We start from the raw sequence: 26,683 nt of genomic DNA, 5'->3' as shown, positions 1-26,683 counted from the left end.
TTGTTTTTCATCTCTTGTAATACTCCTGTTTTAAGGCCTACTTCATCTGGTATTAATATATATATATATATTTTTTTTTTTTTTCCCCCTGCTTTTTCATCCTTTGGCTTTCATCCTATCTGTATTTGTGGTGGTCCTCTTGGGTTTTGCTTTATAACCAATCTAGCAAGTGTTTCAGTTATAAACTTTGAATAACTATGAAAGGTCTGAGATTTTTACCCAGCTTGCAAGCTAATGATTTAGCTTACACAATTTCATATATGTTGTGGTAGGCTAAAAGAAAAACATAACCCCCTAATTCGAAGATAGACTTCCCATAGGAAAAGCAGTAGCCAAAGCAATATCTTGTGTCAATTCCCAACCGCCAGGCCCCAAAGGGCAATGCAGTGAAGGCCGACAGCAGTTATACGTGCAGTAGGTTTCATTACAGAGTAGGAAGCACGGAATTGGGCAAGTCTGATCTTATACATTGCTGCTGCCCATCCTCCCCTCCAGAGAGAGAGACATCTTATCTTTACTCTGGAATGTAAACAAGAAGAGATCTCTATCTTTACTACCACAGATTGTCTCCAGGAAGAAAGACCTCTCTAAGCTTTACTATCCTGGAATGTCTCCTTGTACAAACATTTTTAACTAGGCTGTAAATGCCTTCAAAGAGGACCTGAACTGTGTAGAAACTTGAAATATTCATAGAGAATTATCTCCCAAAACCAAGACTCTGCTTTTTAAATGGAGTGTTTAGTTCATTTGCGTTTAATAATTATTGAAATGGTTTGATTTAGGTCTATAATTTAACTTTGTTTTCTATTAATTCTTTATTTTTTTCTGTTGTTTGTGTTTTCCTCCTTCCTGTCTTCCTTTGACTTAGTAAAAAAAAAGTTTTTTTTTCAGTTTTCCTTTTTTCAGTGGCTCCTCTAGGAATTACAATATTTATTCTTAACTGTTTATAGTTAATATTAGGTCATTTCACATAAAATATAAGGATCTTTCAACATTTTAATTATGTTTGCTGCTAAGTCACCTCAGTCGTGTCTGACTCTGTGCGACCCCATAGACGGCAGCCCACCAGGCTCCGCGGTCCCTGGGATTCTCCAGGCAAGAGTACTGGAGTGGGGTGCCGTTGCCTTCTCCCCCCACCTCCAACCCCTGGCATCCTTGGTGCTATTTTTGTCGTTTCTTTTATACCTATACATGATATAAACCCATAAAACAATATTGTATTTTTTGTATTAAACCTACAATTGTCTTTTTAACAGTTAAGGAAGAGAGAATTAATATACTCTTTTCCATTTACCTACATATTTATTGTTTTCAGTGTTGTTTATTCCTTTGCATAGATCCGTGTTTCCATCTGGTGTAATTTCCCTTTAGCCTGAAGAACTTCCTTTGGCATTTCTTGTAGTACAGGACATCTGGCAATACTCTCAGCTTTTGTTTATCTGAAGATAGCTTTCTTTTACTTTCAGTTTTGAAAGATAGTTGCCCTAGATCCGCGATTTTCTTTAGCACGATAAAAAGGCCACTCTCTTGTCTTCTGACCTCCATGTTGCTCATGGAGAAGTTAGCTGTCATTCTCATGAAATGTTAGCTGTCATTCCTATTTTGTTCCTGTATATGTAGTATATCTTTTTTTCTGTAACTGCTTTTAATATTTTGTTTTTATGTTTGGTTTTCATTAGTTTGACTTAAATTACCTAGGTCTGTGGTTTGGTATTTATCTTTATAGGAGTTCACTGAGCTGCTCTTATCTGTAATTTAATGTTTTTCCCCAAATTTGGAAAATTTCAGGCCATAGTTCTTCAGACATTTTCTGCCTTATTCTCTCTCTTTCCCTTCTATTTCTGGGACTCCAATTATACATATATTGTACTACAGACATATAATAATGACCACTTGCCATTTGGTGACCCACAGGTAACTAAAGTTGTTACTCATTCTTTTGCCCTCTCATCTGTGCTGTTGTTTAGACTAGATGATTTCCAATTAGTCCCCGTTTACTGACTCTTGTACTATCAGTAGTCTGCTACTAAGCCTACTAGTGGAAATTTTTCTTTCAGATGTTGTACTTTTCAGCCCCCAAATTTCCACTTATTTCTTTTTTAAAATAACTTTTATTTCTCTCCTCAGTACTTTTTATTTCCCTCTAAGTATTCAAGCTATAAAAAGTTCTCATACATTTGCCAGTCTGTATCTACTAATACAAGAGCTTCCTTGATGACTCAGTAGTAAAGAACCCTCTTGCCAATGCAGGAGACATAGGTTCAACCCCTGGGTCAGGAGGATCCCCAGAGAAGGAAATGGCAACCCAGTCCAGTATTCTTGCTTTGGAAATCCCATAGACAGAGTAGCCTGGTGGCAGTCAGACATGACTTAGCGACTAAACAATAACAATCTACTAATGTAAACATCAAGTATATTTTCACTCTCTTACAGGAGTAATAATGGATCATTTCAGCTCAGTCGCTCAGTTGTGTCTGACTCTTTGTGACTCCATGGACTGCAGCACGCCAGGCTTCCCTGTTCATCACCAACTCCCAGAGCTTGCTCAAACTCATGTCCATTGAGTTGGTGATGTCATCCAACCATCTTATCCTCTGTCATCCTTTTCTCCTTCTGCCTTCAATCTTTCCCAGCATCAGGGTCTTTTCTAATGAGTCAGTTCTTCCCATCAGGTGGCCAAAGTATTGGAGTTTCAGCTTTAGCAGCAGTCCCTCCAATGAATATTCAGGACTGAATTCCTTTAGGATAGACTGGTTGGATCTCCTTGCAGTCCAAGGGACTCTCAAGAGTCTTCTCCAACACCAGAATTCATAAGCATCAATTCTTCAGTGCTCAGCTTTCTTTATGGTCCAACTCTCACATCCATACTTGACTACTAGAAAAATCATAGCTTTGACTAGACAGACCTTTGTTGGTAAAGTAATGTCTCTGCTTTTTAATACGCTGTCTAGGTTGGTCATAGCTTTTCTTCCAAGGAGCAAGTGTCTTTTAATTTCATGGCTGCAGTTACCATCTGCAGTGATTTTGAAGCCCAAGAAAATAAAATCTGTCACTGTTTCCATTGTTTCCCCATTTATTTGCCATGAAATAATGTATAACAAATTTGCAATTATTATTCCTTGCTTACTAGAATCTTTTCAGAATCTTCTGTCTTTTCAGTAACAGTAAAGTGGTTATAATTCATTTTTCCTGTTTTAAGATTCTAAGCAACAAATAACTTGTTTCCCTATTTTTGTGTCTGCTATGCCAAGTAAATGTTTAGTGTCTTACTTGATGACTCAGATATAAGCTATTAATGAACCACTTTACATATTTGAATTACAGAAAGATTTATTTATTTTTTTAATTTGACAAATTCCCTTAAGCATCTGGACAGCCATGGGTTTCTCAAGCCCCCTCTCAGATATATAGTTTTGTCTAGAGTAAGCTTCACATTGGCCAGATTAAAGGACAGATAGTGTATTCGCCCACCCAAATTTTTGTGACAATCAAAACTCCTCCACAAATTTGTAAGCACCCAGGGAAGGGGAAATATCTCAGAGTTGAGAACCACTGTATTAGAATAATTAAAGGAAACTCTGTTTTCAAACAAAATTTTTATAAAATTAAATGACAACTATGTATTTTCCTATGATTAAGAGAAAATTATTTAAGAAGTTGTATTAATCATTTTATAGGCCTTCTTAGTTTCTAATCTAGCTTCCTTATTATTAAGTCTTTGTCTGCTGTGAAAGCTCTTCCTTCTTCAGAAAACCAAACCACCTACCAGAAAAGTTTATTAAAATAGCTGCTAGTCTGATATGTCCATTGAGCACTTAAGATGTAACTAGTCCAAATTTAAATATAAAGCAACATTTAGTACAAAAAAGGATATAAAATATTTCAATAATTTTTACATTGATGCATGTCGAAATGAAAATATTTGAGACATACTGAGTTAAATAAATACTGAAATTCTCCTGGTTTTCAATGTGGCTACTAGAAAATGTAAAATTATATATACAGCTTACATTTTATTTCTCATGGACAGTGCTGATAAATTATATCTCAGTATGGAGATGCTTAAGTGTTCATCTGGTTGCACAATTGCACAAAGGACCTTATAGTTACACTTGCTTTGTACATTACATAAGGTTGAGAAAACATCCTTCATATCAAAGACCTGAGGGGATTCTTATTTTTTATTGTGATAAAATATGCATAACATAGAATTTACTAGTTTAACCATTTTTAAGTTGTATAGTGAAAGTGAAAGTCGCTCAGTCATGTCCGCCTCTTGCGACCCCATGGACTATACGGTCCATGGAATTCTCCAGGCCAGAATCCTGGAGTGGGTAGCCTTTCCCTTCTCCAGGGGATCTTCCCAACCCACGGATTAAACCCAGGTCTCCTGCATTGCTGGTGGGTTCTTTACCAGCTGAGCCACAAGGGAAGCCCTTTAAGTGTATAGTTGTGACATTAGGTATATTCACAGTGTTGTGTAACCGCCACCATCATCTATCTCCAGACCTTTTTCACCTTCTCAACTGAAACTCAGTACCTATTAAATACTAACTTCTCATACCCTCACTCCCTCTAGCCCCTGGCCACCAGTACTGCACTTTCTGTCTCTATGAATTTGACTACTATAGGTACCTCATATGTATGCATGCATGCTAAGTCGCTTCAGTCATGTCCAACTTTTTGCAACCCCATGGACTGTAGCCCACTAAGCTCCTCTTTCCGTGAGATTCTCCAGGCAAGAATACTGGAGTGGGTTACCATGCCCTCCTCCAGGGGATCTTCCCAACACAGGAATCAAACCCACATCTCTTACGTATGCCTGCATTAGGCAGGCAGGTTCTTTACCACTAGCACCACCCTGGGAAGCCCAGGTACTTCTTATAAGCGAAATTTTATAAGATTTTTCCTTTTGTGATTGACTTATTTAACTTAGCAGAATATCTTCAGGGTTCATCCATGTTATAGTATGTGTCAGAATTTCCTTATTTTTAAGACTGCATAATATTCCATTGTACATGAATGTTACATTTTGATTATCCATTCATCTGTCAGTAGATGCTTGAGTTACTTCCCCTTTTGGCTATTGTGAACAATGCAACTGTGAACATAAGTATACAAACATATATTTGAGTCCCTGATTTTACTTCTTTGGGGTATATTCCCAGAAGTGTAATCATATGGTAATTAAATGTTATTTTCTGAGGACTCACTGTACCATTTTCTACAGCAGCTGCTTGTTTTACAATCCCACCAGCAATGCATAAAGGTTCCAATTTCTCCATATCCTTGTTAACAGTTGTAATTTTCTGGGTCTTTTTATAAATATAATATTCATTCAGATAGGTGCACAGTGGTATCTCTATGTGCGTTTGATTTGCATTTTCCTAATGATTAGTGGTGTTGAGAATCTTTTCATGTGCTTGGTGGCATTTGTATATCTTCTTTGGAGAAATGTCTATTCCAGTCATTTGCCCATTGTTTAGCCAGTTAAATTAAACTGGTTAAACTATTGAATTGTAGGAGTTCTTTATATATTCATTATATCAAACCCTTATCAGATATATGATTTGCAAATATTTTCTCCCATTCCATGAGTTACCTTTTGACTATTGAAAATGTTCTTTGATGTATACAAGTTCTTAATTTTTATAAAGTCCAATTTATTTTTCTTTCATTGCCTGTGCTTTTGGTGTCGTGTTCAAGAAATTATTGCCAAATCTAATGAAGTTTTTCCTCCATATTTTCTTCTAAACTTTATAGTTTGAGCTCTTACATTTATGTCTTTGGTATTTTTTAGTTAAAGTTCATATATGCTATAAATAAGGGTTTGACTTCATTCTTCTGCATATGGATGTCCAGTTTTCTCAATACCATTACTAAAAAGACTGTCTTTTCTTTAGTGACACAAAGTTTTGACACCCTTGTTGAAAATCATTTGACCATGCAAGGGTTTACTTCTGGACTCTCTAATCTACTCCGTTCATCTCCATTCATTATTTGTTTGTCTTTTTGTGAGTACTGTACTGCTTTGATTACCATAGATGTGTAATAGGTTTTTAAATCAGGAAGTGTGAGAACTCCACCTTTGTTCATTATCAAGCTTATTTTGGCTATTTGGGGTTTGTTGCGATTTCATATGAATTTTAGGATAGATTTTTCTATTTCTGAAAAAAATTAAAAAACCACCATTGGGTGTTTTGTCACTTTGGATACTATTGGTATCTTAACATATCCATGAACATGGGATGTCTTTCCTTTTATTTGTCTTGTAAAATTTCTTTCATCAGTATTTTTTAATTTCTGTGTACAAGTCTTTCTTTACCTTGGTTAAGTTTATTCCTAAGTATTTTATTGTCTTTGATAATTAAATGGAATTGTTTTCTCAATTTCTTTCCCAGATTGTTCATTATTAGTGCATAAAAACACAAGTGATTTTTGTGTGTTGATTTTGTAACCTGCAAGTTTGTTGAATTTATTTATTAGTTCTAATGGTGTCTTTGTGGAATCCTTAGGGTTTTCTATGCATATTATGTTGTCTGTGAATAGAGAAAATGTAACCTTTTCCTCTGCAATTTGGGAGCCTTTTTTCTTGCCTAATTTCTCTGGCTAGAATTCTCAGTACTATGGTGAATCAAGTTGTGAATGCAGATTTCCTTGTCTTATCCTGGGAGAATTCTTGAAGGAGATTGTTTTGAGAGGTAAAAATCTCTCAGACTTGCAGCACCACACCTCTACCTCCTACCTACCACAGAGGTTGAGCAACTTAAAGATCTGTAGCCCTACTGCCCAGAATTATAGTGCCCTTTGTTGTTATCTGGTTGCTCAGTCGTGTTGACTCTTTGTGACCCATGGACTGTAGCCCACCAGCCTGCTCTGTCCATGGGATTTTCCAGGCAAGAATACGGGAATATGTTGCCATTTCCTCCTCCAGGGGATCATCCCGACCCTGGGATCAAACCCATGTCTCCTGCATTGCATGCAGATTCTTTATCACTGAGCCACCAGGGAAGCCCTAAATCTGAGTGGTTTAAACTGGAATAATGTTCCAGCCAGTGGAGATCTTTGGAAGATTGGTTAATAGTGGCCTATGGCATTAAAAAAGTTAAAGAGTTCTTGCCAACCACCTCCCAGCCCCATGTACTCCCAAGAGATACTTGACAGTTTCTCTACCAGTGAGTCATACCAGTGCTCCTTCCCTTTTTTATTACCCAGGAGATATTATTGACACACTCAAACACACACATTTTTATGAACAAAATTAATTTTTTATATTAGTTCTTTGAATGTAAAATCAAGTGCCTAGGGACAGTCAGAAATAAATGAAATAGGAAAGATAAGAAAAATAGAGAATGAACTGGCTTCCAGTTCAAGATGGTAGAATAGAAGGGCATTCATTCATTTCCTCCTGCAAGAGCACCACACTCACAACTAGCTGTTGAACAACCTTTGACAGGAGGACACTGGAACCAACCAAAAAAGAAAAGAGATGCCCTGCATCCAGAGACAAAGAAGAAGGTACAGCAAGATGGTAGAAGGGGCACAAACACAATAAAGTCAAATTCGATGTCTTCTGTGTGGGTGACCCACAATCTAGAGAATAATACCAAAGAAGTTCTCTCACTGTTGTGAAGGTTGGAGCCTCATGTCAGGCTGGGGATTGAGCAAAGGGACCAGGAATCCACAAGGAATCTAAAGACCAGTGGGATTTGATTATAGAATTTCCACACAACTGGGGAAAACAGAGACTACACTCTTGGAGGGCACAAACAAAATCTTGCATGCATCAAGACCCATCAAGACTGCTTCCCCCTCTGTGGGAAAAGAAGCAGTGACCCCAGCAGAGACTGACCAGACCTACCTGCTAGTGTTAAGAGAGTCTCCTGTGGAGGCATAGGTCTGCAGTGCTCACCACGGAGACAGGAGCAGTGGCAGCAGCAGTAGCAGTCCAGGAAAGTACCTCTTGGTGTAAGTCCTCTTGGAGGTTGCCAGTAACCCTACCACAGAGCCAATAGACCCCAGGACTGGGTCACCTCAGGCCAAACAACTAACAGTGAGGGAGCGCAACCCCTCCCATCAGCAAATAATTGGATTAATGTTTTACTGAACATGAGTCTGTCCACCAGAGCAAGACCCAGTTTTCTTGCACCCCCAGTCTCTCCCATCAGATGCTGACACAAGCCTCTTAGTCTCATCCACCAGGGGGCAGACAGAAGAAGCAAGAAGAACCGCAATCACACTGCAGCTAGAACAAAAGCCACATTACAGAAAGTTAATCAGAATGAAAAAGCAGAGGGTTATGTCCCAGATGAAGAGACAAGATAAAATCCCAGAAAAACAACCAAATGAAGTGGAGATAGGCAACCTTCCAGAAAAAGAATTCAGAATAATGATAGTGAAGATGATCCAGGATCTTGGGGAAACAATGGAGAAGATGCAAGAAATGTTTACCAAACACCTAGAAAAACAAAAGAACAAACAGAGATGAACAGTAAATTAGAAGAAATCAATAGCAGAAAAACGGATAAGTGATCTGGAGGACAGAATGGTGGAAATCACTACAGCACACCCGAATATAGAAAAACGAATGAAAAAAAGTGAAGACGGCCTAAGAGACCTCTGGAACAACATGAAACACAACATGAATAGGGGGTTCTATTTAAACAGCATCCTATTTAAACAGCATTCACATTATAGGGGGTCCCAGAAGGAGAAGAGAGAGAGAAAAGACCTGAGAAAATATTTGAAGAGATAATAGCTTGAAACTTACCTGACATGGAAAGAGTCAATCAAGTCCAGGAAGTGCAGAGTCCCAGGTAGGATAAACCCAAGGAGGGACACACCAAGACATAGTAATCAAAATGATGAAAATCAAAGACAAAGATAAAACATTAAAATCAACAAGGGAAAGATGATAAAGGTTATCAGCTGGTTGCTCAACAGAAACTCTACAAGCCAGAAGGGAATGGCATAATGTATTTAAACCAATGAAAGGGAAGAACCTACAACCAAGAATACTCTACCCAGCAAGGCTTTCATTTAGATTTGACAGAGAAATCAAAATCTTTCCAGACAAGCAAAAGTTAACAGAATTCAGCACCACCAAAGCAGTTTTACAACAAATGCTAAAGGAACTTCTCTAGGCAGGAAACACAAGAGTAGGAAAAGACCTATAAGAAATAAACCCAAAACAATTAAGAAAATAGTAATAAGATTGATCATATATATCGATAGTTACCTTAAATGTAATTGGATTAAATCCACCAACCAAAAGACATAAACTGGATGGGCAAATGAAAACATGTGCATGTATGAACTTGCACTTACCACATCAGTCTACTTAACCCACCAAATTGTATATAACTATTTATATTGTTAGGTTAATCATGTTTCCATTGTGGCTTGCAATTGTAGTTATCTTTTATTTTTTGTCTGGCTATTGATTGTGAAAACTGATAAACATCTTTTACTATTGTGATTATGTAACTGTTATTCGCCTAATATCATTGGATCATGATTGGTCAACAGAAAGTAATAGAATTTTGTATCACTAAAACTACCATTTAATGGAAACATGAAATTACTTTTTAAAATCCAGATGCCTATCAGAATTATCTTGGAATTTTTTGAAAAATAAAAATGCCCAGGTATTGCTTTTTTCTCCAAAGCTCCAACTGTGTTTCTAATGAGCAGGCATGTTTAAAAACAACTGGACAATATGATGACCTTTTATTTTTATCTAGTTTGTTTCACTTTTTCTGTTTCACATATAGTGCTCCCATTTCATTTAGTTTATGTTTTCCAATTTCTCCATCTCTTTTATTTGTTGTTCTTGTTCTTTCTCAAGCCTTTATCAAGGGTAGTAGAAAAGCTTTTGTATACATATATATAAGTAGTGTATAATATATATGTTTTTAGAAAATTTATGAATCTTTGCCAAGCTAAAAAATTTATGACATTTTGATTCCACTTGTTTGACTTAGAATGCTAGATTTCTAATTTATATTCACTCAAAACTTTGAAGATAGTTCCATGTATTTTGGTATCTAGTATTACTGCTAATAGTCTAGAAAATTTATTATCTTAGTGATTTAAAAAAAAATTGAATGAGGCTTGAAACTTCTAATCTGGTTCTGAGGATATAAAGAATACTATGTTCTTTAAAAAAAAAAAAAGAAGAAGAAGAAATTAACATGTGATACAGTATTATTAACTAAAGTACAGATTGTGTTCATTTCACAAAATTTTATGCTAGTGTCCATTATTTGTTTTCATACCTTATTCAAGACTTCACATTCTATTTAGTTACACTGAGCAGCTTCAGCTGCATGCAACAAATTCTAATAAATTCTCTTTTCATTTTTATTCTATTACAAATATTTTCTAATTTTCCTTGTTATGGCTTCTTAGATACACCCATCATTTCAAAGTGGACATTTAATTTCCAAATCCATGGGATTTTTTAAAAATATCGTTGATATTAATTTTTCATTTTGATACTGATTTCTCATTTAAATATGTCTTCTATGCAATCACCCTCTGTGTTTTTTCAGTCTTCTAACTTTATTGAGATTTTCAATGGCTAAGTCAAAGATCTCTCTTGGTAAATGTCACATTGCACTTGAAACTATGTGGGTTATTTTTAAATACAATTTCTAATATAATTCTACAATGATAAGGGAACAAACTCAGTACGATTTCAATGCCTTTAGACCATGAAATTTTTATATCTTGTTTAATGTCGCTGTATATGTTCCAGTGTCTCCTAGTTTGTAGTTTATGAGAACTTGAATAGAATTTGTACAAAAATTGTATAAATCTTCAGTTCAGTTCAGTCGCTCAGTCGTGTTCAACTCTTTGCGACCCCATGAATCGCAGCACGCCAGACCTCCCTGTCCATCACCAACTCTCGGAGTCTACGCAAACCCATGTCTGTCGAGTCAGTGATGCCATCCAACCATCTCATCCTCTGTCGTCCCCTTCTCCTCCTGCCCCCAATCCTTCCCAACATTAGGGTCTTTTCCAATGAGTCAACTCTTCACATGAGGTGGCCAAAGTATTGGAGTTTCAGCTTCAACATCAGTCCTTCCAATGAACACCCAGGACTGATCTCCTTTAGGATGGACTGGTTGGATATTCTTCCAGTCCAAGGGACTCTCAAGAGTCTTCTCCAACACCACAGTTCAAAAGCATCAATTCTTCGGCGCTCAGCTTTCTTTATAGTCCAACTCTCACATCCATACATGACCACTGGAAAAACCATAGCCTTGACTAGATGGACCTTTGTTGGCAAAGTAATATCTCTGCTTTCTAATATGCTGTCTAGGTTGATCATAGCTTTTCTTCCAAGGAACAAGCGTCTTTTAATTTCATGTCTGCAGTCACCATCCACAGTGATTTTGGAGCCCAAAAAAATAAAGTCTGACACTGTTTCCACTGTTTCCCCATCTATTTCCAATGAAGTGATGGGACCAGATGCTATGATCTTAGTTTTCTGAATGTTGAGCTTTAAGCCAACTTTTTCACTCTCCTCTTTCACTTTCATCAAGAGGCTCTTTAGTTCTTCACTTTCTGCCATAAGCGTGGTGTCATCTGCGTATCTGAGGTTATTGATATTTCTCCTGGCAATCTTGATTCCAGCTTGTGTTTCATCCAGCCCAGCGTTTCTCATGATGTACTCTGCATATAAGTTAAATAAGCAGGGTGACAATATACAGCCTTGATGTACTCCTTTTCCTATTTGGAACCAGTTTGTTGTTCCATGTCCAGTTGTAACTGTTGCTTCCTGACCTGCATACAGGTTTCTCAAGAGGCAGGTCAGATGGTCTGATATTCCCATCTCTTTCAGAATTTTCCACAGTTTATTGTGATCCACACAGTCAAAGGCTTTGGGATAGTTAATAAAGCAGAAATAGATGTTTTTCTGGAACTCTCTTGCTTTTTCGATGATCCAGCGGATGTTGGCAATTTGATCTCTGGTTCCTCTGCCTTTTCTAAAACCAGCTTGGAATCTGGAAGTTCATGGTTCACGTATTACTGAAGCCTGGCTTGGAGAATTTTGAGCATGACTTTACTAGCGTGTGAGATGAGTGCAATTGTGCGGTAGTTTGAACATTCTTTGGCATTGCCTTTTTTGGGGATTGGGATAAAAACTGACCTTTTCCAGTCCTGTGGCCACTGCTGAGTTTTCCAAATTTGCTGACATATTGAGCGCAGCACTTTCATAGCATCATCTTTCAGGATTTGAAATAGCTCAAATCTTAATTATATTTAATTGATTCATAGTGCCTTGCAGATCTACTGTATCCTTCTACTTCTTTGTATATTCATTCTAGTAATTTTTGAGAGTTTGATATTGAAACTCCAACTAAAAATCTTAATTTATCTACTTAAAAATACAATTGTAATATATAAAGGAATTACATGTAACCTTGTTCTGTATTTCCTAACTCTCCTGTAAATCTGTTATCATACCTCCATAGTTTAAAAAATTAAAAAATTATTTCAAAAAAAAGAAAATTAGAGGATGGTAAGAATTATGAGGCAATGTTTCTAACCGTAAGTGAATAAAGAGTCCAGGGTTGTCAAGTCTTTATTTTCGAAATAAGTTGAGAATCACGATTTTTATGTAAATTGTCTGAATTTTTAGCACAACTCAAACTTAACATGACTGCCAATTTTAAACTTTTGGCTAAAAGAGAAATATACATTATCTTCCTGGCTACCACATAATTTGCAAGGCTTATTCTTTTACCAATGAGTTAGTTCTTCACAATACAGAAAATAGTTTAGCTTTTTAGAAGAGACTTTTTCTACAGCAGGGTTTGGAAAGTGAAAATGGGAAGTGTGTGCAGGCCTGCCCCAAGTTAGAAAGAGGTTCATTACATGCCTTCTTTTAGTTGCAAAAGGCCTAGGAAAGATTCTGAAATTACTACTTGCAAAGATATTGAAACTGTTAGCAAATGGCCTTTTTTTACTTAAAAGTTGTTTTTTCTAAGTAGTTAAACATTTTTTTATTTTCAATGTTTGAAATATGAAAACACTATTATATAATAAATGCATTGTTTTAGAACTATTTCTGTGTTGAGATTTTTTAAAATTTACTACCTAATTCTGTTGTCTACATTGTCTTAAATATAGAGCTTTTGAAGAAAAACGAAAAGAACAAGAAGAAAGAGAATACCAAATCAGAGAACAGATACTTCAAGAACGAAAACAGAAGGTTGAAGAAGTTACTGAAAAATTCCAGCGTGCCCATATTCCTTTTTCACAGCGGAAGAGAACAGGTGCCTTAATTTCTAGAGCAATATAAAAACAAAAACAAAAGTTGTAATCACATTCAACTTGAGTAGACAATAAAATAAATTAAGAAACAAAGTGGAAATTCAGCCATATGTTTTGAATAATAGGACTTCTGCCAAATGAAAAATTTCAATTTGATATAGGTTTAATTTGAAGAATTAATATTTTGTTGGATCTGTTGGTAAATTTGAAAAGCGTACAAGCTTGGTTATACTTCATACTGGCTTGTAATTTGTTGTCTTTTTAAAACTGATTTAGTAAATCGCTTAACATTAAAAGACAATTTAACATTTAGATTTAAGAGGTTAATATCAGATTCATTTTGGCATTTTGTCCACATTTTTGTTCAAATTCACATTTGAGAGACCAGCAAAATAAAGAGATCCATAAAGAGGGTGCATAATCCAATAATCTAAGACTGGAGCCAATTAAAAATTTTTAAATGATTATGTTTGATTCTTCAGTCTCACATCTACATTTCTATGCCTTAAATAGTAACACAGATTAGCAACAAAATGTCAAAGCTTCAGAAAGAAAAAGGACAAGCAGAACCTTTGTGTATTTAGCAAACACATGTTGTGCTGCTATATTGTACGTGGGTCTGGGGTAAGCCAAGATGCCAAGATACAGAAAAATCTAATTGTGCTCTGCCGTTAAAGACCTCACAGTTTATTATGGAGATGAGAGTAATATAAACAAGTAATGTCAATAAATCTAATTGCTGTGGTAGCAGAACATGTAAAGTACTATGAAGCACAAAGAACACTGGACATATATAGGAACTTGCAGGATATCATCCCTGAAAAAATGACTTAATTTGAAACTTAAAGAATAAGCATTTTGCCAAGCAAAGAGGCAATTTTAAAAATCCCAGACATAAGGAACAACTTTTGCAAGTAAATTATGAATTGTAAATCCAAAGTGTATCTAAAGCATAGGATGGAGAAAAAGAAAAGAAAAATGGATACAAGACTAGAAAAATGAATTGGGACAATTTCTAAGGAATTTGGATGCCATGCTAGGAATTTCATCTTTATCCAGTATGCAGTCCACTTAAAGTTTTTTAACTGGACAGCGAGCCATTACAATGTCAGTAAGAGAGCTTACTGAAAGTAAGAGCATCTGGTAACACTGCTAAAACTAATATAGCTTAAACATGACAGAGGTTGCTTTTCCTCTTGTATAATGTGAAATACTCAGGTAGGCAGTCAGGAACTGGTCTGAAGACTATGCAATGCCACAGGGAACCCAGACTCCTGTCTCACAGTTCAGCTACCCTTAGTGTATGATTTATAGCTTCACCTTCGTTGGTCATATGGTAACAGCTAGAGCTCCAGACATCATGTCAGTGTTGTCAGTGTTGTAGACAGGAAGGAAGAAATATGTAAAGGACAGAAGGGTGTACCTCTGAACTCCTGTTAAATTGTTTTCCTAGAAGCCCGCATCTATCTGCTTATATTAATATCTAATTGGCGACTCCATCTGCAAGGGAGACTGAAAAATATAGGGGTTTTTAACTGAAGTATTGATTTACTTTTTTTCAGTATTCTAGAACTTTATTTTCAACAGTAAATAATTTCTTTAAATACATACATAACACAGAATATGCAAATTAAACTTAATGTTCAGAGTAGCAAAATCCTTGTTTACCATTTCAGTATCTTTTTACTGTGGCCGTATTGCCACCCCTAACAATATAGAGTGTGTTACCCAGGAATAAGGGCTTCCCAGGTGGCACAGTGGTAAAGAATCTGTCTGCCAGTGCAGGAGATGCAGGAGACCTAAGTGCAATCCCTGGGTCGGGAAGATCCCCTTGAGTAGGAAATGGCAACCCACTCCAGTATTCTTGCCTAGAAAATTCCATGGACAGAGGATCCTAGCGGGCTATACAGTCCATGGGGTCACAAAAGAGTCAGACACAACTGAGCTTGTATACACATCCCCATTACGTACCAAAGAACAAAGGGAAAAATGGATATTAGGTAGGAAACAAAGGGTCTTTACTAATTAGATTTGTTTGTTAGAAAGATAATTCTCAGTACAACATGGAAGCTGAATTGAAGTAGAGATATATTAAAGTAGACTAATAGTAGACTATTTTAGTATTTGTGGCAAGAAGTGTTAAGCTGCTAAATTAAAGCACGGCTCTTTATAGAGACATAGGAGGTAATATATTCAGGATATATAATCAATAGATTGAGTTACTGATTTATCAAGAGTGCTGGAACAAAGACTAGGAGAACAGTGCCCCTAAGGACTTAGCAGAAAACCTCACAAATATTTAGCACTCAATAAGTACTTTCTTAATGAATGAATTATTTTCCTGGATGATGATATTAATCAAGATTACAAATAAAGGAAAAGAATTAGGTTAGAGGTATGAAAGATCATTAAGTTTTAAATGCATTGATTTTGAGTCTTCCTTGATTCACGCAAATGAGGAAATCAAGTCAACAACTAGAAAAATCTAACTGAAACTTAAGAAAAAGATATAGACTAGAAATCGTATTTGGGTCACTGATGAATAGATACATAGTTGGTAAAGGGAGCTATATGCAAAGATAAGGTGAATATTAGATATAGAGTACAGATTGAAGACAGAGCCTAAAAATAAGACCTAAATGCACACTAGCATTTATTATAGGTAGAAAAAAACTGAAAATGGATTTAGAGTAGTCATCAGGAAAACAGGATAGAAAATAAAAGAAAATAAAGAAAATTGTATAAGAGGCAAAAGAAAAGGTAGTTCTTCTTAAGAAAGAGGATGTACTTAATTGTGATAAATGCCTCAGAGTACTCACCCCTCCTGGGTATCATTTGCCCAGAAAGAGTGCTGACTACCCAAGGGCCTAGGTACAGTCAGAAGTGTTAGTAAAAACAAATGGCATGTACATTCACTCAGTGGAATATTATGCTGCTATTGAAAGAAGAGTAAACAATGTATGGACTGATATGGATGAGGTCCAGCAGACATAGATTTACCATGAAGTCAATAAGGTTCAAGTTTCAGGAGCTCTCTCTGTCATGGTCCCTACATCTAATTTTGTATTAGTAATTTTGTCTTATTTTTTCTCAATTGGGCCCCTAAATTGTATAAGCCTTATACTTTCATAAAACCTGGATCTGTCCTTGATTTCCAGGGTTTGTTGTTCAGTCGTTGTGTCCAACTCTTTGTGACCTCATGGACTGCAGCATGCCATTCTTCCCTGTCCTCCACTATCTCCCTGAGTTTGGTCAAACTCATATCCATTGAGTCAGTGATGCTGTCCAACCATCTCATCCTCTATTGCCCCATTCTCCTCCTGCCCTCAGTCTTTCCCAGATCAGGGTCTTTTGCAATGAGTCAGCTCTTCGCATCAGGTGGCCACACTATTGGGGCTTCAGCATCAGTCCTTCCAATGAATATTCAAGTTTGATCTCCTTGCAGTCCACGGGACTCTCAAGAGTCTTCTCCAGCACCACAGTTCAAAAGCGTCAATTCTCCAGCACCCAGCCTTCTTTATGATCCAGCTCTCATATCTATACATGACCATTGAAAAACCATGGCTTTGACTAGATGGACCTTTGCTGGCAAAATGATGTCTCTGCTTTTACATCAATACAATTTCCAGGATATATTTATTATTAAGTATAAACACAAGGTTCAGATGAGTATATTTAATATTCTGACTTCTTTGTAAGAAAAGGAGGAAATTAGAATGTATGTTAAGGGAGGAGATCAAGATGGTGGCATAGGAAAATATGAAACTCACCTCCCCCAACAAACACATCAAAAATAGATCTACATATGGAAAAGTTCTTGCTGAAAACTAACTGGGAACTGACAGAAAGACTCCTGTATAACCAAGACTGAAAAAAAGATCCTCATAGAATAAGATAGGAAGGGAAGAGAAGCAGTCAGTTCTGGACCTGTGTCCCAGGAGGGATACCCAAAGGAAAAGGGAGATTACACAGGCAGAAATACTCCCTGGGGAGTGCATGGTTAAAGCCACATGTTGGGCCCCCAATCCTGGTGTCCAGCACAAGGGAGATGAGCCCCTAGGCTGATTGGAGGGCTGGTGGGACTAACAGGAGGACTCCACTTGGGAGGAGCGTGCACACACTTATTCCCAAAAGAGGGCACAGAAGGCAGATTGAAGCTGCACAGGTGACGGGCTGGCCTCCCGAAACTGCTCTGGAGTATGCCCCAGCCTGAGCCGAGTGAACGCTCCATGTCGGCTTACTGCATGTCACAGTGCCATACTGGAGTGAGGGTTGCCCTAGCCAAGGAAGGGCGCAGTCAGGAGACACAGAGGTAGCTCAGAACCAAAGTCGCACCCTTTGGGGGGGACAGCCATTATGGGCACTAGCACAGGCAGCACATCAGAAGCAGCCTAAGCTCCATGTGTCTGAACTGTTGCCTCCTGCACCTGGCCACACGCTAGGAGCTCACACTGGCCCTCTTGCTCCAGCAAGAGGCAAGAGCACTGAGGCTTGCCCCTCAGGGGCAAGAGCGCTGATGCTTAGAAAGAGAAAAGCTCACACCTGGGCTAGCTCAGACCTGTTCCTCGGGGCTTCTATTCCAGCAACTTGGGACCCAACCCTGGACCTGATAGGGTCCAGAGGAAGGAAGCCCTAACTCACTCTTGGCTCTGGCCCTAGCCTCTCCTCCCCAGCCCCAATCCTTCCAAACTGATATGGAAGCATATGATGTGTGCTATGGAAACCCAACTTGAGAAAAGATGTGACTTCTGTTCATTTCAAATCCAGCTTTCCCACCAAAACCATTGGACACAGGCTGTATAGGGTTGCCCCCACAAAAGAACACCCCTTCAGGACAGCAATTGGTAACTATTTCACCTAATTTCGTAGAGATGGACACTGTTAAGCAAATTGAGAAAACAGAAGAATTACCAGAGGATTCAAAGCAATAGTGATAAGAATGCTAAGTGAATTAAGGAAAATATATATAATGGAATATTCAGTTCAGTTCAGTCGCTCAGTCCTGTCTGATTCTGTGACCCCATGGACTGCAGCAGGCCAGGCCTCCCTGTCCATCACCAAATCCCAGAGCTTACTCAAACTCATGTGCATTGAGTTGATGATGCCATCCAACCATCTCATCCTCTGTCATCCCCTTCTCCCATCTTCAATCTTTCCCAGCATCAGGGTCTTTTCCAATAAGTCAGTTCTTCAAATCAGGTGGCCGAACTATTGGAGTTTCAGCTTCAACATCAGTCCTTCCAATGAACACCCAGGACTGATTTCCCTTAAGATGGACTGGTTGGATGTCCTTGCAGTCCAAGGGACTCTCAAGAGTCTTCTGCAACACCACAGTTCAAGAGCATCAGTTCTTAGGCACTCAGCCTTCTTTGTGGTCCAATTCTCACATCCATACACGACTACTGGAAAAACCATAGCTTTGACTAGATGGACCTTTGTTGGCAAAGTAATGTCTCTACTTTTTAATATGCTGTCTAGGTTGGTCATAACTTTTCTTCCAAGGACCAAGCGTCTTTTAATTTCATGGCTGCTGTCACCATCTGCAGTGATTTTGGAGCCCAGAAAAATAAAGTCAGCCACTGTTTCCACTATTTCCCCATCTATTTGCCATGAAATGATGGGACCAGATGCCATGATTTTAGTTTCCTGAATGTTGAGTTTTAAGCCAACTTTTTCACTCTCCTCTTTCACTTTCATAAAGAGGCTCTTTCGTTCTTCTTCACTTTCTGCCATAAGGGTGGTGTCATCTGCATATCTGAGGTTATTGACATTCTCCCAGCAATCTTGATTCCAACTTGTGTTTCATTCAGCCCAGTGTTTCTCATGATGTACTCTGCATATAAATTAAATAAGCAGGGTGACAATATACAGCCTTGATGGACTCCTTTCCCTATCTGGAACCAGTCTGTTGTTCCATGTCCCGTTCTAACTGTTGCTTTCTGCCCTGCATACAGATTTCTCAAGTGGGAGATCAGGTGGTCTGTTTCCGATCTCTTGAAAATTTTTCCACAGTTTGTTGTGATCACACAGTCAAAGGCTTTGCCATACTCTGCAGAAGTAGATGTTTTTCTGGAACTCTCTTGCTTTTTCGATGATCCAGTGGATGTTGGCAATTTGATCTCTTGTTCTCTGCCTTTTCTAAATCCAGCTTGAACATCTGGAAGTTCACGGTTCACGTACTGTTAAAGCCTAGCTTGGAGAATTTTGAGCATGACTTTACTAGTGTGTGAGATGAATGCAATTGTGCAGTAGTTTGAACATTCTTTGGCATTGCCTTTCTTTGGAATTGGAATGAAAACTGATCTTTTCTGGTCCTGTGGCCACTGCTGCATTTTCCAAATTTGCTGGCATATTGAATGCGGCACTTTCACAGCATCATCTTTTAGGATTTGAAATAGCTCAACTGGAATTCCATCACCTCCACTAGCTTTATTCATAGTGATGCTTCCTAAGGCTCACTTGACTTTGCACTCCAGGATGTCTGGCTCTAGGTGAGAGATCACACCATCATGATTATCTGGGTCATGAAGATCTTTTTTGTACAGTTCTGTGTATTCTTGCCACCTCTTCTTGATATCTTCTGCTTCTGTTTGGTCCATACCATTTTTGTGCTTTATTGAGCCCATCTTTGCATGAAATATTCCCTTGGTAGCTCTAATTTTCTTGAAGAGATCTCTAGTCTTTCCCATTCTATTGTTTTCCTCTATTTCTTTGCACTGATCACTGAGGAAGGCTTTCTTATCTCTCCCTGCTATTCTTTGGAACTCTGCATTCAGATGGGAATATCTTTCCTTTTCTCCTTTGCTTTTCACTTCTCTTCTTTTCCCAGCTATTTGTAAGGCCTCCTCAGATAGCCATTTTGCATTTCCTTTTCCTGGGGATGGTCTTGATCCCTGTCTCCTGTACAATGTCATGAACCTCTGTCCATAGGTCTTCAGGAACTCTGTCTATCAGATCTAATTCCTTGAATCTATTTGTCACTTCCACTGTATAGTTGTGTTTGCTATGACCAGTAGGTTCTCTTGGCAAAACTGTGTTAGCCTTTGCCCTGCTTCTTTGTGTACTCCAAGGCCAGATTTGCCTGTTACTCCAGGTATTTCTTGACTGCCTACTTCTGCATTCCAGTCCCCTATAATGAAAAGGACATCTTTTTTGGGTGTTAGTTCTAGAAGGTCTTGTAGGTCTTCATAGACCCATTCAACTTCAGCTTCTTCACCATTACTGTTCGGGGTTATAGACTTGGATTGCTGTGATACTGAATGGTTGGTTTGCTTTGGAAACGAACAGGGATCATTCTGTCATTTTTGAGATTGCATCCAAGTACTGCATTTTGCACTCTTTTGTTGCCTGTGATAGGTACTCTGTTTCTTCTAAGGAATTCTTGCCCACAGTAGTAGATATAAAGGTCTCTGAGTTAAATTCACCCATTCTAGTCCATTTTAGTTTGCTGATTCCTAATATGTCGATGTTCACTGTTGCCATCTCCTGTTTGACCACTTCCAATTTGCCTTGATTCATGGACCTAACATTCCAGGTTCCTATGCAATATTGCTCTTTATAGCTTTGGACTTTACTTCCATCACCAGTCATATCCACAACTGGTGTTGTTTTTGCTTTGGCTTCATCTCTTCATTCTGGGATTATTTCTCCACTGATCTCCAGTAGCATGTTCGGCACCCTCCAACCTGGGGAGTTCATCTTTCAGTGTCCTATCTTTTTGCCTTTTCATACTGTTCATGGGATATTGAACAGTAATGGAATATTACTTGGCCATAAAAAGAATAAAATTCCACCATTTGCAACAACGTGGATGGACTTAGTATTATGCCTATTAAAATGTCAAAGACAAACTTAAATTTAAAGATAAATATGTTATCACTTATATGAAAATCTTTAAAAAAATAAAGGAATGTATGTTTAAAAAAAACAAGACTTCCCTGGTGGTGTAGTGTTTAGCAATCTGTCTGTCAGTGCAGGGGACATGGGTTCAGTCTCTGGTCCGGGAAAATACCACATGCCGCAGAGCAACTAGGCCCACACACCACAACTACTGAGCCCGCACCCTGGAGCCTGTGCTCTGCAACAGGAGAAGCCACTGCCACAGCCTGCGCACTGCAACCAAGAGTAGCTCCCACTCACCACTGCTAGAGAAAGCCTGCACAAAGCAACAAAGATCCAGCAGCAGCCCAAATAAATAAACAAAATTTAAAAAAAAAAAAAAAACCTTTGAGATATAGAGAACAAACTAGTGATTACCAGTGGGGAGAGTGAGAAAGGAAGGACAAATAGGAGTATGGGTTAAAAGACACAAACTACTATTAATATGAATAAACTAGATAAGCAACAGGGATATATTGTACCTCACAGGGAAACATACCCATTATTTTTAACAACTTTAAATAGAATACAATCTATAAAAATATAGAATATCTGATTGTATACCTGAAACTAAGATAGTAGTATAAATTAACTATACTTCAACTTTTAAAAATAGAATATATATTTATGTATTTTTATATCTGCATAAACAGTGAAAGAATACAGAAATACCAGTTAGAGCAAAACTTCCAAATTTGTATTCTATTTTTTGATTTCTAAATATGAATATGTTACCTGTACAAAAATATCAAATTAAAATTTTAAGAAAGTTTACTGTCATGAATGAAGAACAACAAAGCTGTGATAAACAATTGTTCACTTAATTGTCTATTCATTTAGTTTATTCTCAAATATTAGAGTTACACCAAAGGTTCACCCAATATGCATGATAGCTAATGCTTCCCCTTGCTATGAAAAAGGGATAGATAGGGGGTTTTAATGAGGTCAGAAAATTGTTGGAGTCAGAGAATTGTTGGAGTTAAACTATCAGGGCAAAAGAACTAGAAAGAGGAGCCTAGTAGTTTAAATGAAATAATAAAGCCCTAGTACACAATAAATACTCAAAAAATGTATACTTGAATATTCATTGGTGAGTATGAGGTAGTGACTAGGAGATCATTAGATAATAGCAACAATAAACACCGATGAGTGTTTATAAATGACCTAAGTTCATTTGAAAAGTAGTTTTTAAATTCTCTCTGATAGTCGGTGGTGAGTGTTAATTAAAGCAAATCTCAAGCTATAATCTAGCTCAACTAAACATTTTTTTAACAAAGCACACACAAAACAATTGGTGTAACTTGTTCACTAAGTTCAGTAAAGTCCCAGCTCTCTATTATCTTAGACGCTCTGACTACACTTTATGTGAAAGATCCATTCAGACTTACACCGTCACATCCTAGAGACAAAATTATGTGCCTTCTGGCACTGCACAATCAGGAATGTTCCTGTTTGACAGCTGGAGCCAAGACTATTTAGAGGTCAAACCTCAATGCCATCTGTAAAGGTATAGGGTATAGACTCCCTAGATTCTTATTCTTTCTTCATGCAAGGGTAGGGAGTGATTAAAATAATTTAGGGAAGTCCACTTGTCTTGAATATCTTTAATTTCAACAAAGAAAGTTCATTTTTAACATTCATCATGCTATGCAGCTAGCCATTAGTTTTACCAATGAACAATCATTTGGGACATTGATTATGCTCATTAGAAAAACAATCAAAATCTAAGCTTGATAGTTTCTGCTTCAAGAGTATTTGTCCTTCATGGTTAGAATATCCAGCAAACCATCTCATAACTGTGCATTTTTTACTAGTATTTTATGCAATCACCCCTTGACTCTGATTTTGCTTAAAAATTTTAAGGTGAATAACAAACATCAGAATCATGATGATATGGGTTTTTTAAAGGAGAAAGGAGGAAAAAATAGTTTGGTAGCATCATTGGAGAGCTAGAAAGTTACCTATCCTATCTCCAGGCCTTCAGTTATTTGTAGTTACTTGTATCTCCCCATAAGAGGGCTGCAGGAAAGCAATATCCTTTAAATAGACGGTACATTTCAACTTGAACAAGAAGGTGTGTACCAAAGTGGACAGTGGAAATTCTTGGGAAAGTGGATACTTATGGGAGCTAGGGTTGGATTAGAGGTTGTGCAGAGTGATATGTGGATGAGTGTCCATATACTGTGTGACCCTGAACAAGTTACTTAGCTATGTTTCAGTTTCCTCAGTTGCAAATGGAGATTGGGGCTTCTCTGGTGGCTCACACAATAAAGAATCTGCCTGAAGTGCAGGAGACCCAGGCTGGATCTCTGGGTTGGGCAGATCTCCTAGAGAAGGGCTCTAGAATTCTTGCCTGGAGAATCCCATGGACAGAGGAGCCTGGCATGCTTCAGTCCATGGGGTTGCAAAGAGTTGGACACAACTTAGTGATTAACACTTTCTTTCTTTCAAAGGCCTTAGTGAGAATAAATTAGTTAATACTTAAATACAGTGCTCAAAAATAATGTCTTTAACAGTAAATGTTCAATAAATGTTAACTACTATTTTTATATCTTCCCTTTTTCTTCATAAGGATATTTGTAAATTTTGTCAAATTTATGGAATTATGAGGTTAGATATAATGGGGTTTGCATGCCAGATCAAAGAGCCTAGACATTTCTCAGTTTTCATTTTTCCAAATAAGTATTTTTAAAATTGGTGATGAGAATTTTGAGATAACTATTTCTTATTGGGAAGTGGATGTTTAAATTTAAAATATACTGTTCAAAAAAAATTTGTCACAAAAGTTTTAAGATAGTATTTTATCATTGACAAATTATGTATAAAGAGATTGTTGAAGATGAAGTGATTCTGTACTATATGATCTTTATTATTTCCTTAGTTATTCAAAGACCAGTTCTTCCATTAGAAGACGCCCTCAAACAAATTCAGGAATCCAACTTAAAATCAGAAGTAAACCTTCCCTCTTCCCACAGACCAATAATAAACTGGAGGTAAGTAACTTACGATTATCATGTATAGTTACTAATATACAGTAATTAAATAGCTCTCTAGTGGCTGAGTTTATAGGCCTTCTCATCAGTTACTCCTTACCTCTATTTTATAGTATGCTATTTTATTTTCACACATTGAATTGAGGTAGAGTGTAATATAAATTGCTTCAAGAGTAAGTAAAAATTTTGATTTCTTGTCTTTAGTTTTACAGTGTTGCCTATGTTGAGTAATTTTCTATGGGAACTATCATAAAAACCATTTTAAAATATTGATATCGGTTTCACTGAGAGGAAAAAAAGTTGAATAACAGTGATATAAATTTAGATAAAAGGGGTAGCTTTATGGTAGAAATGGGTTTTTCCTCACGGAAAATCTTTCCTGGATATCTTTAAAAAACAACTACAGTGCGTCTTGGTTCCTCTCTAGGTTAGTTTAAATGAATCATCTTGATTCAATAGGATGGACCAACCAACTAGAGAGAACCCTCTGACATTCTGTATTTTCCATTTATTTAGTATAAATGTTTCTTGAACCTACTATGTACACAGCAGTAATCAGCCATTGTAAAGGGGATATGGAGAAATATAATATTCAAAAATATAATCCCAAGAATATAATCTAGGAGAAAGTGAAAAATGCTTTAAAAATTATAGAACAGTACCAAGTGGGTAATAATAATATATTTAATGTTTACTTATATAAAGATATATATACATAATTCATATGTAAAGTATGTTAATATTTTACCTGTTTATATAATGTATGTACCAAAGTATTTCCATTTTTAGAATACCTGTGGCAAACCTCCCTTGATCAGATCTAAGAACAATTAAATTCATTCTCTCAAGTCTTTATTATAGTTCAAGAAAGACCTCATGGAATAGAAGAATCTTCAGCAAAGCTTTGAAGAAAATAGGAGTTAATCATGAAACAATTGGGTAGATGGTATTCCAGACAGAGGGATGAGAATGTGGAAAGGCCAAGAGTAGGAGAAGGAATGATATGTTCCAGGAGTAAGAGTATGGCTGAATAACAGAATGCAAAATAGCAATAGCTTCACTAGATATGAGATTGGAGAAGTAAATACACCTGTATGCTAAGGAATATAAGCTTTATCCTGAGAGTTTAAGAGGAGTCAATGAAGGATTTAAGCAGATGGGTAATAAGATCAATTTTTCCTGTTTAACATACCATTCTAATCTGTTGTGAACAAGTGTGGATAACTAATTGAAAAAGAACAAAACAGACTATTTCATTTTCTGTAACTGAAAATACATAGGTCTGGAGCTCAAGAGAAAGATCTAGACTTAAGATATTAGAAGCCAAAACAATGGATGAGGTCAGCGGTGGAGATTATGTACTGTGACGGCAGAACTAGGATAGAGCGCTACAGAAGAGCAATATACAGGGAGGTGAAACAAGAGAAGCCGACAGAGAGGAACAGAATCGTTGGCAGAGACTATATGTAGGAAGAAGCTGGAACTAAGCAAGTATAGACTTTCCTGGGGAAAAAAAAGCTGATGGAAATCAAATGGCTTCTAGGTAATTATTAGTAGAAAAAGTTTTACCGGTCGGGATACTGGCAGAAAACATGTAACATTTAAAAGGGGTAACTGAAAAGAGGTTAGTAAAAAGAGTGGAATGCCAACAAAGGATGATGAAGCAACCCCAAAACTGACAACAAACTCAGTATTATCCCCATAAAGCTGAACTGAAAAGAGCCGTAGCTGTACGAGAGGGCTGCTGGGTAGAGGAGCGTTGCCACTGCCTGACCAAGCCAAGCGGAGAGGAGGCCGACGAGCGATGACCAAAAACCGCTCTGTTCTGTCACATTCCCATCTCTGGCTAGTGCCTCTCATTGGTCAAAACAGCCATAAATCAAAAGGCTCTGCTTAGCAGAGATAAGTGTGGGAACTGAATCTGGAGTGGCAAAGAGAAAACATCCAGCTTAGAGGGAATATGTCCCATATATTTAAAAACAGAAAAGTCACTCTGGCAGTTTTTGTCAAAGAAATTTCAGTGGAGGGATGGAGACAGAAAAGAGATTGCAGTAAGTTGGAAGGAAACTGCAGAGAAAAAATACCAACTGTAGCTTGGCTGTGAAAGGAAAAGAGTGGTAGAACAATAGCCAAAGGGGGTGTAGGGCCAAAATATGGCTTTTTCCCTTATGATGGAAGAAATATTATCCTGTTAAATATGGATGTCAAACTAATGAGTAACAGAAATGCAGGCTAGAAAGGTAGAGAATGAAAATGTGAAGTCTTAAGTACCTATTATGTGCTGTACATTGATTAGCAAGAGTTATAATGTGAATGAAATATGGTCCTCTGCCCAATAAGTGTTTGCAGTTACATTATAATACTGTGTAATGGTAATTACACTGTAAGATGCAAACAATACTGTGTAATGTGGGCAATTACAGAAATACTAGCAAAGTGATAAAGGGCATTCCTGGTGGCTCAGTCAGTAAAGACTCCACCACCTTCAGTGCAGCAGACCCAAGTTTGATTGTGGGGTCAGAAAGATC

At 37.4% G+C, this 26,683-nt stretch overlaps 1 protein-coding gene across 35 annotated transcripts in view; it reads left to right on the top strand.

Moving 5' to 3' along the window:
* CEP126 (centrosomal protein 126) overlaps positions 1-26,683 on the top strand; it is a 116,930-nt gene that overhangs the window by 31,183 nt on the left and 59,064 nt on the right. For 34 of the 35 annotated variants that reach the window (XR_014069884.1, XR_014069883.1, XR_014069885.1 and 31 more), the window contains 2 exons: positions 13,141-13,286; positions 24,044-24,155. Coding sequence is in view for 17 of the 35 variants with exons in the window: in XM_081545966.1 (XP_081402092.1) it covers positions 13,141-13,286; positions 24,044-24,155 (258 nt within the window). In the remaining 18 variants the exon portion in view is untranslated. The remainder of the gene's footprint in view (positions 1-13,140; positions 13,287-24,043; positions 24,156-26,683) is intronic. The other variant, XM_081545978.1, reaches the window with a different exon arrangement.

Source organism: Giraffa tippelskirchi, chromosome 11 (assembly GCF_054371585.1).
Source record: "Giraffa tippelskirchi isolate mGirTip1 chromosome 11, T2T-mGirTip1v1.2.pri, whole genome shotgun sequence".
In the NCBI taxonomy this organism is placed as follows: domain Eukaryota; kingdom Metazoa; phylum Chordata; class Mammalia; order Artiodactyla; family Giraffidae; genus Giraffa; species Giraffa tippelskirchi.
The sequence above is the reverse complement of the archived record's forward strand: the minus strand, read 5'-3'. Positions and strand labels throughout refer to the sequence as shown.